Source organism: Dendroctonus ponderosae, unplaced genomic scaffold, assembly GCF_020466585.1.
Source record: "Dendroctonus ponderosae isolate FM_Combo_2020 unplaced genomic scaffold, Dpon_F_20191213v2 Dpon_F_20191213_3, whole genome shotgun sequence".
NCBI lineage: Eukaryota > Metazoa > Arthropoda > Insecta > Coleoptera > Curculionidae > Dendroctonus > Dendroctonus ponderosae.
Window position 1 is genome coordinate 8,616,872 of NW_026018508.1, and position 10,955 is coordinate 8,627,826.

At 33.7% G+C, this 10,955-nt stretch overlaps 1 protein-coding gene across 1 annotated transcript; it reads right to left on the minus strand.

Moving 5' to 3' along the window:
• Positions 1 to 434: 434 nt before the first annotated feature.
• LOC109533301 (fork head domain-containing protein FD4) lies at positions 435 to 4,152 on the minus strand. Its single transcript, XM_019898587.2, has one exon. It carries the CDS (start codon positions 4,048 to 4,050, stop codon positions 3,286 to 3,288), a length of 765 nt encoding a protein of 254 aa, XP_019754146.1. The 5' UTR covers positions 4,051 to 4,152; the 3' UTR covers positions 435 to 3,285.
• Between the last annotated feature and the right edge of the window lie 6,803 nt (positions 4,153 to 10,955).

Consider the following 10,955-nt stretch of genomic DNA (forward strand, 5'->3'; position numbering starts at 1 on the left):
GAAAACATATCGAATTACCCTTAACAATGTCGGCACGATATAGGCAATAGAAAAAAGGAAAATAAAATCTTTACCGGGGGAGTTTTAGAAAATAATCAGCCGGTGAATATTAGATGAAATGCGGAACAACCGGAATGCAAACTGTTTTTTAAATTTATAAATCTATTTGTTTCTGACTGGGCCATATTTATAAAAAATATTTTAACAAAGAGGCTTCATAGAGTACATTCTACAAAAGATTGAATTCAGAAAACAAACAATAACTTCTCTAAGTTGTAGATAAGTTCTATATTGTTGAGGCGGATTCATTTTTTTACAAAGTTCTTGTTGGGTATTTCGCCTCAAAAAGTTCTTGATTACTTTTTGATAAATATTTCGTTTTTATTGCGAAATAGGAGCACTATTTATGAATCTGTAATAAAAGATGTGAGGAAATTCTGTCTTTTTTAAAGACAAACATTTTTGAGGCGAAATACCCAACAAGAAGTTTTTAAAAAAATAACTACTCTGCCGCATAAATATTTAGTCAAAAATAATAAATGCCGGTTTTAAGTAAGTAAATAATTTAGTGACCTTTTTCAAAATCTTTCTCAAAATAATCTTGAATTGTTAATTATGTTAAATATTAGTTGTTCACGAATTATTCCTTCAACCTGCAACAGAGAAAATTGGCCTTGAACTGTTTCAATTCTGATCTCTCAGAAAATTTGTTAAATAAGTTCTACTAAAAATGTAAAAACAAGGGCTGTTGTACAAATATTAATTAAGTTATTGTTTAAACTGCCAAATAGTTTCATCTTGAAGGAAATGTGCATGCAGATGGGCAGGCTAATATTTGGCAAATTCAGATCTGAAACATAGGTACTATAAGAACGATCCTAACTCTATCCTAATCATTTTTCTGTTTTCATAATTCAGTAAGGGCACGTGCATATGTGTTTGAGAACACTTTTCATAGAGAATTTATGCATATTTTGAAATTTGGTGATAAAAAAAGAACCAGTTTTCATCGGACAAAGATATTGATGCGACTATAAACAATAAAAGGCCAACATTTTTGAAAAATTTTCAGAATTTAGTACTACATGCACTTTTCTATAAACTGACTTTCAGTATCTTATAGCAAATTGAGAAATATGTGCTTCAACTTTAGATTCGTATCTCTGCATAGTATGAGACCCAGCTACTCACAAAACTAGGGGAGTATTAAAAGCGCAACTCACGATGTTGAGTGTTTTCTTGAAAACTTAAATGCTAGGTAATAAATCAACGTCGTGCTCAATTAAATGCCAATGTGTTCAATGGTAGTATCGTTAACACTTCTTTACAATAATTAATCGAGGAAGTAATAGAATTCGTTTTTACTTGAAATGACAACTTTTGCTAGAAGACCAAATATAAGTGTGCAGAAGTCAAGCAAAGCAAATAGTAATCTAGATGGGAACTTGAGAAAAATCAAACGTTTGGATGATTTTGTTGGAAAATTGATAGTTACTGCTTCTGCTTTATTTCGGAAAAGTTTAGAAAAACCGGAAATATGTTGTAAAAATCAGTGTTTTAAGCAATAATATTAATACTGAGCCATATCTTCTGAGTATTTCACATTGAAGTTTCATTTTCAAGAAGCCATAATCAACTTTCTTATCTTGAAGCTGACTTTCTTTGCTTACAGCCCTTTTAATTCTAATCTCAGTAATGTGGGTTTGTAACACTTTGATAAAAAATGGCGATTTAAATTAATGTGTTTGTAGAACTTGTTTTTGTGCTTGCAGGGTAGTTCTTCCAGTGTAAGATATCTAGGTATGCAAATTAACTTGAAAATGTATACATTAATATTTAGTGCAATTTTAACAATTTATACCGATTACCGATCAGAGAATCAATTAATAATATATTTCAAAATAGAACAAAACCCAGAACAGGTTCGATAGAGAATACATTTCTCATCAATTTAATTGACGGCAACACCATAAATATTTGCATACAATTTTCGATTTATTCATTAAAAAAACCGGTGAAAACCTATTTAAATATTAATATATTATACATTGTTAATTATGAAAGCAGCTGGTACCTTTAGTGACAAAAAAAACAAAGTGGGTGATTATTGTTGATAACAAATAGTAAGATATAGCAAAAACAGATCATTGTCATAATTTTTGCGGCGGTTTTCCAAAAGAGACACAAGCGAAAACTGTTTCAGATGCTTTTAAGCGCCAATAGCTTACACTATTAAATGCCCGAAATTCTGCCTGTTTAATCAACTTCGTACAATTTCAGTTATTTCCGCTTCTATATTTTCATACAGGTCTTTCATAACTTAGACACAGTGGAAATTATCAAATGTGAATTTAATTTTATCTTTATAGATAGTATAAATATCAAGTGTTTTAATATTAACGTACATTTTGCTTATTGCTTGACAAGCCCATTGTTTCTTGAAGTTAAGTGGAAAACGTCCTTAGATTAAGTGCTGAACAATTTATGATCACAGTTGCAGCTCAAATCAGTTGTAGTTTGAAAGGATTTGTACTGTTAACAATCAGCTTCAGTTGCTATTGGTAGTGGAATTCAATGTAGCCGCTACAAGATGCCTAAATCTCTACTTCTACTTGTTAAAGTTTGTCAAATTGTTAATAGACATGGTTGATAAAATATTGGAATATTATATAAACAAAAACTCAATTTCTAGTGATGTCTTTTCGACTTCTAACAAGTGCTGGAAAATAACAAAACAGCCGAGTTGCATACTAAAACATTTGTACTCGTTTCAGCGACGTATTGCGGTAAATAACATAAAAAGTCCCATTAATTACTAATTGAGATTGATGGGTTGAGCAAACTAGAAATACGAATTAGCTAAGAATTGTTTGTGTCTAAATATTCTAAGTCGTTCACAGGAGTTTTGTGTGTAGAAAGTTATTATTATTAGCGCCAAACAAAATAAATTTATTGAAATATACTAGTCAATGAATTAATTGTTCCAAGTTTTCAAATGATGGTAGACTTATATCTATCTATATATTATTCACTGACCTGTTTGATGGTTGTGATCTATTCGAGAACTTGCAGTATTAGCATTATCAACAATTCAAGTAATCTCAATCAGAAAAAGTTACGAACCTTTCGGCCTTCAAAGGTGCAGTTTCTAATCTATAGTTGGCATCACTAGCCCTTTCCAAATGAGCCCCGGTCCTCTATTTTGAGGTCTAACTAAAGAACCATTCTCTTGTGTTCTGCAGGATAACTCTTAATACAGGATAATACTTTTTAACAAGTCTATAGCTATAATTGCGAGACCCTAAATAATTCCTCACTGTTGCTGGTGAGTCCATAGTCAAAAGTGTGCGGTGGAGCCCCTTGAAGTAACATAGGAGCCGCATAAGCACTTAAATCGTAGCAAGAACTTAACATCCACGGATGCATATGAGGAATTAAATGATGCGTCGTGCTGGGAACTACTGGAGCCGGTTTATCTGGCGATATCAATGATTCTATTGTAAACGACCTTTTTGGGCGAATAATAGTTGTTTGCTCGGGTGGTGTTTTAGTTAATGTTGGAGACGGTGGTTCTACTAATGTTGGTACCATTGGTTGAACTAGTGCAGCTGCAGGATTTATGATATCTGCAGGATTAGTAGGTGGCGTAAAGAATAATCTATTGATATTTGTTAGTGCAGCAAGTTCGTTTTCCAGAATTTCCTTATCGCTTTTCAACAGTTTAAAGCGCTTTCGTCTGCGTAGTAGGCTTCCGTTAACAAACATATCGAAAGCAGCTGGATGTAGTGCCCAATAAGCTCCTTTCCCAGGCCTATCCGGTTGTCGAGGAATTTTAATGAAACAATCATTGAAAGACAAATTGTGCCGTAGCGAGTTTTGCCACCTCTGAGTGTTTTTTCTGTAGTAAGGAAATCTATCCGTAATAAATTTATAGATTTCGGACAGGGGCAGCATCTTCTCTGGTGAATTCCAGATAGCCATCGCTGTTAACGATATGTATGAATACGGGGGCTTCTGGTCGCCATAGCTTTCTCTACTGGGCCGCGGCATTTTTGTATTATCACTTGGGAACACAAAACTCAACAACACATGTCACCAATTATCATACACTGCGCACACAGAAATCGAAAGATACTACCAATGTAGGTTTAGGATCGACACTGTTTGAACTGATCCTGTAAAAACATTTACACAAGATTGAAAGGACGAGATCCGCCCATGTTTTCCATTGGTGGTCGTTCAACAATGGCATAGTATGGGCCGCCTCACGGCAGTTAAAATCATTTTCTGGCTGTCCTTTTCTGATCCACCAATGGGTGGCAGTTGAGCGACGATTTGTTCTGGCCAATAGACTGGCGACTTGCATTTTCCTAATGAATCGCTTATTTAAGCAAAGACTGGGTTTATTATGGCTGGTACTTAAGCAGGATTTATGTTATCGTTCTCCAGGATGTGTGGAAGTGTCGGATGGGTAACGAACGCAATGTACTTAACGTTTCGGCCTGTTCAACGAGAACTATTATGAAGTTATTAATTGTTGCTTGAAATTACCGGTCTTTTGACAATTATTATTTTTCTGATATTTAACTATAAATGTGTGTTGTATTATAAAGGGCTTTACGATTTAAAATTTCGGCTACACAACCGGCCGGATAATATGTAAATGTACTTATCGTATTACTTAAATTTCATATCTACGTTCTTATTAGTCTACCTACTCTTACAGCCGAACTGTAGGAGTGGCATTCATATCCGGCATAGAGGTTAAACACAATTCAAAATAACATTCTTTTACTCTTGTTTCTGGAATGATTTAATTAATATTTTTTTTGAATAAGTTTGTTGAACTTCGGTAGGCAGGTATACCTATATAGGTACCTAGTTGTTGAAATTAAGTCATTTTTCAGCTTTTGGCCAGCACTAGAGAACTCATTCGGTCACAAGTAAAATAGAATGTTGTTAATGTCTATCCACCTGCTTGGTGATATCCGTGTTTGAACAGTACCTATATTTAAAGGTGGTTGCGAAAATTAATGGCTCATTTGTGTCATAAAAAATAGCACATTCGTGCGATAAATCGTATGTCGTTTACATTTGGTGTTTGTGATTTAGTTTTAGTTTAATTATCAACCTACTAAAAAGCAAGAATTAGTAGATTCTAGTGCCCTTTTGTTTCTTTGAACCTTTTCTGTCTTATCGAACAAGCTGGCAAGTGGATCGTCGTTCTTGTTAATTTATATACTTACTTTTTTTTTTCGAGCCTTCGTTAACAGTGCTGGCTGGCATTGCACTCCATGCCAGAAATTAGTGCTGCTTCCCGGCAGGTGTTGGTAGTAATCTGAATCATACTTGCTGACTACAGCAATTTTAATTTTGTAAATATTTATATTGTTGTTCTTTCCAAAGCTGTACCTATATAGTATAGGTACAGCAACCATACAAATTTGCTAACTTGTTCGTATGTTTAAAAATCTATGATCTGTATCAAAAAATTTTACGGACAAGGTAATTTATAATTTTATCTTACTTTGCTCTTGAAGGTATTGAATATTTTTGATATGCAAATTTTTTTGTCAGTCTTCCTGAAAACAATTTGAATTCTTAAGAACGGCGAAGCTTCTTCGGTATTTACGTTTCTGTTCTCATTTGGGTTAGCTTGCTCAAAGACTCAAGAATCCGGTTGTTCAATAATTTTGAGTTTCGGGGATAGTTCAACTTTGTTGTGATGTTAGTTCAGCATGAGACCTTCAGATTAATATTGAAGGAGCTTTGATCTGATTAGCAAGCATGGCGGTTTGTACCTGTCGGCTTTTTCTTATGAAATATTTGATTAAAGCTTAATCCTATTAACTTTTGCTCTTTGGAGGCCTTTTGGTATGGCCCTTGTGCAGCAAGTTGGTTATATTGCATGGATATTTATAATCTGTTACTGCTATTGTTTCTCGGAGACATCATTACTTTGGTTAAGCTTATTTCAGTCGAACCATCAAGCAACGATAGCGCCATACATTTTTAGTTTGCTATTTTCCTCACTTTATTCATATTTACTAACTGATATTATTTTTGCTTTTTTTTTTCATTTTAACTCTTATTTGAACCGCAAGGGTTTTCTTGAGTTCTTTCAAGATCAGATAGAAGCGGAGATTCAGAACTCCAAAACTGGGAATACTGAAGGTGAATAAGATTATTATAAGTACAGCAAAGACGGTGTCACGCTCGAAACAATTAGGTACTATTTTGCAGCATTATGGAAAATTCATTTTTGTTATAGCGATTTATTCCAAATATCGTATTGCATGTATATAACATAATTCACGATACATATATTGTTATTGAGCCGACGGAAGCCAAATTCGAAATTAGAAATTTAAACATTGTCAACTTACCTACCTATAATTTGTCCAATAACATTTATTATTATTACTTTATTTATTATGGATTATTTTTTTTTAGATTATAAAATAATAGTTAGACTGCTGCTGACGCAATGAAAACGAAAGCACAAGATGCGGATTTTAATATGGACACTTTTAAATAAAGATTGAATTACTTCTAATAAAATGACCGCTGTGTCAGTATAACACTGGGTTTTCTTGGATGTTTCTTGGTTGGTTGACATAACAACCGTTGACTAAGCTACGTACAATCTGCAATTCCCACATTTTTCCAGATTTATTTGCTAGTATGTAATCAATTCTTTGTTTTCCACAAGATAACTATTTAAGAATTCGTAATTTTAATTCTCTAAGTTATACCAAAATATTCACTAGGATTTTAACTGCAATGAGACACAAAAAATGCAGCTTTTTAAGCTCTTCGAGGCCCGATATGCTGGTATCTCAGATCTTTGCATGAACTGTTTATTCTGAATTTATCGAAATTACCCAGATTTTGAATGAAGAAAGTCAGATGTGGCATGTTGAGTAAACCTATAACATTTATTCCCTCTTACATGCAACTTAATTCCGGAAGACGTGGTGTAAGGTATGAGCAAAAAACTATTATTAGAGCTACTCATTGAAATGCATACACAGAGGGGCGCAAGCTGCAGCTCTTGGCAATTAACTTAACTACTAAGTAATCGTATGTTAATGACTGAGTCATGTCCCTTCAAGACTATCTTCCACTCGGGCTTTAGTCCACGATCACACCCATTCTATATACAAGGTGTTTCCTAAATACATATGATTACATCACTGCAGTAGGTTTGGGAAGTTTCCTCGATCGTTGATCATACCATTTTACTGAAAAGGGATTCATTAATTGCTAGCAAATGAGTACATTGCGTGCTAAACGGTGCACACGTTATCAAAATAGATCTTAATAATAATGAATAATTTAATATTGGCATTTTAATAATTACTGCTTTCCAGTTCTTAACTTCCAGTTATCTTAATGTGTCACTGTAAACTCAATTTACAATAAACCAACAATTAAAATTGAAACAAATTACATAATTGACTAATTAAAATTTCGACTCAAAAATATGAAATTGTCTGCTTGAAAGGTAATCTGTAAATGCATTTCAGTTTACTTATTTTTGTTTCTTGACGTTCCTGCGGAGTTTATTGTGCAAATAAAATTGTAGTAAAATCCTTTTTATAAATTACTAATTTTAATGCGTTTATTTCTATGATAACCGATTTCACCATTGACTTTGCCATTCCTAAAATTTTAAATATAAATATTTGAAGTGCTTAATCTGCAAAAAAATGCTGTTAAAGGGCCTTGACACGAAATGTTCTTATCTCTGGCACTGCTAATTATGATATTTCTTATTTATTTCTTAATTACGGTTTACACTCACGTAACATATAACTGCATAGGTTTGAAATAAGTGTTTTTTACTGAGTACCTACTCAGTTTTCCTCAATGCATGGGAAAAGCACATGATTCTGGCAACAAGGGCGGATCTAGCTTTCTAGTCAGGGGTGTAATATAATAGAGATTAAGTCAGGACACGCTTCAATTCAATTACAATAGTCAATGTAATTACAACGTCGTAGTGGTTCTGTAAACGTGGAAAAGAGCCAGTCCAGCCATGTTCTGCCATTGAAGCCCTAAAAAAATGCGTGAGAAACTTGCGTTTGAAAATATTTGCGTGCGAACAGGCACTTTCTACAACATAATCAACATTAGAAAAACGGAAATCGAAATGCAAATAACTCATCCAAAGGGACGTTCAAGCAAACACTTCTATCATCACTTTAATTCTGTACTTCGCTGCCATCGGAAAGTTGTAAAGGTCTCAATATCTTTTGGAAAGGGAAGTGAACAAAATACGTCCTTAGTACTTTGTTCATAGACGTCATATACAGGATAGTTTGGTGCCCATAAGGCAAGTGCGCAAAATTATCCGTTATCTGCTCACTGAAAGATTAAAAATCGGAGTGGATCTTTATTGTCTTTGCAATTATAGTGAAAGCTTTTCGAGGATTAATGAGTAGAAATTGGAGGATGGAGCGCCAGCTTGCAGAAAGCTCGTAAACATGATTTCTAATCTATAGACCCTTTCGCTTGAACTGAGTTTAGCTTTTCGAGAAACAACTAAAGTTGATGACATTTTGTATTCCTCTTATTTTCTCTGTTTATTTCAACTATGTAAACTGTTGAGTTAGTTTCTGTAATACTAAAGAATGTTTTTCTTTCTTTCCAGATGGCGCGATACAGCTATCGGTAAGTTTAACATTACTTTGTCCCTGGGTGCCTTTTAGATGTAGAGCTTTTAGTCCCATATTACTGACTGCTGCATGCCATATTTATTCGACACGAAACGACGAGAGACGTTTTGGATTCTAGATTGAGCATTGAAATTTTTCGAATTTTCTTTCTGGAAAATCGCAACCTGATCGAGGTGGTTGAAAACGAAATTTCCGGAAGAAAATCCGTTTAGAAAGTGTTAGTAGAGGGATTTACAGCTAGTAAAGGGAGGTAGGGAATTTATAACGGAAGTAAGTTTTTATTATTAAAATCAATGGGCTCAATGTTTCTCACGAGGAATAGCGACTTGCGAAATTTGACTTATGTTCACTCAGCTTTTCAGCATTAATTAGTGGGGGTTTTCGCAGTAGTTTTTTTTTAAATTAAACTTTACGAATTCAAGCTGCTCAAAAAGACTTCAAAATCAAGATATCAACACTAGTGTTTTTATGTGCGAAGATAAACCACACCTTTGCAAGTACGGTAACCAATATTCCCGGGTTGAGCAAAGCATAATCCATTACGCTGCTTTTTTATGTCACAAGACTTGATATGACACTGAGTGTCATAAAAGTTAGTTTCTATACTAGAGACGAAAGTCGAAGTTCCGCCACTGCCTGATCCTTGGTGGAAACTAGGCGAGAAAAGTACAAGGTTTTGAAAAAGAAACTTTGAAACTGTTTTCAAAACAGTCAACTGACAGACAGTGACAAACTTAAGCTAGCGTGCGTGGCGAAAGTTATTACTTTCCACACGGGATGAAAAAAAATTGTTATGGGTAAAAGTAATGCTTTCGACATAGAAAACAGTAGAGAAAGTATGTACTTTCCACAGGGGAGCAAGAAAATGGTATTTACGCCTCAACCCAACAATATTTTTAAATATGCCAACAACAAATTCAATGTTAGTAAAATATACTGAATTGATACTGGAAGTCATAATTCTCTATTATTTTTCATAGCTTAAACCACAACTTTCTAAGAAAATGAACCTTCGGGAAAAATAAAATCATTAAATAAAATCAGGTAGGCGCTTTTGTGAATTTATTGTTACGTGGTATTTTAAAAGAATACAATTTCCTTGATTGATGCCATAAATAGCGTTAGTAGCTTATTAAGTAAGCAAGTAGTAGTAGCAAGCTTGAAAATAATTAAATTTCTATTTACTTAATTAGAAGTTCAGATTGTACTTCATATTACAATAATTTTCTTTTCATGAGTCATTTTAGATAAAAAATGATATGATACAAGTGCATTTCCCACTATTCCCACTAGGAAGAAATTTAATGATCACTAATTTACCATATATTTTCCATTATGTTTACAACTTGTATTTGATTATTGCAATGGAACATAGACATTAATAGAAATCTAGCATTTTTATATGCTATTTAACTTGGGTGCTCCGTTAAATTACACACCGAGCCGAGATTTGGAAGGCGGAAAAATTATACGTTTGGTTCAAGGATTGTATGCTTGAAAAAGTGCAATAATTGTTATTGTTCGGCTCTTAATATTTTCTTAACAATGGTAATGGTTCTAGTACATTTTAAACAATTTGCTATAACATACATGTATATTACATATACGAGTATGTTAATAAATAAAAATATTTTATTACCTAAAATTCGTTATTGCAGTGTAACGTGAGGGTACTAGATACATCGAAATTGCAGTATTATCTAGACATTTAATTAGAATGAAAACATAAGCCTCATAGAGATTATATCGAAGCAAATTTGAATAAAGTATTAATGGGATTCTATAATTTCTGCACTGACAAAGAGCAATTTTTTAAAGTGCAGCTTTATGCTGGTTATATTTGCTATACAATACTGGGTTACATTTTCTATTTCTACCCTGGGAAAAGTGCTATCTGATGCCAGTGGAAAGATTTGGTCCCAGTTTTTGTCAGAGACCGGGGCTAGTTGTCGCAGGGGCAAGTTGTCGTAATCGATATATCGCCAAAACTAGGGAACTCAAGTTTTCCAAATTAGCATTTTCTGAATCGATATAGTTACCCCGTCTCTAATTTCTAGCAGTGTATTTGATTCCATTAGATGTCGAGACTGTAGTTTGAATAATCTCATTATCTGATACACGTGTCACTTTTTGCCCTGAGTTAGTTTCGTGTGATTCTACAAAAAAAGAAGCTTGAAGGTAAGAAAAATGCATATTTTATGATAGTTTAATATGTTTCTTATATCTTCTTAGTTTTGTATGTGGGTTCTGTTCTGAAACCGAGAAGTTATTTGG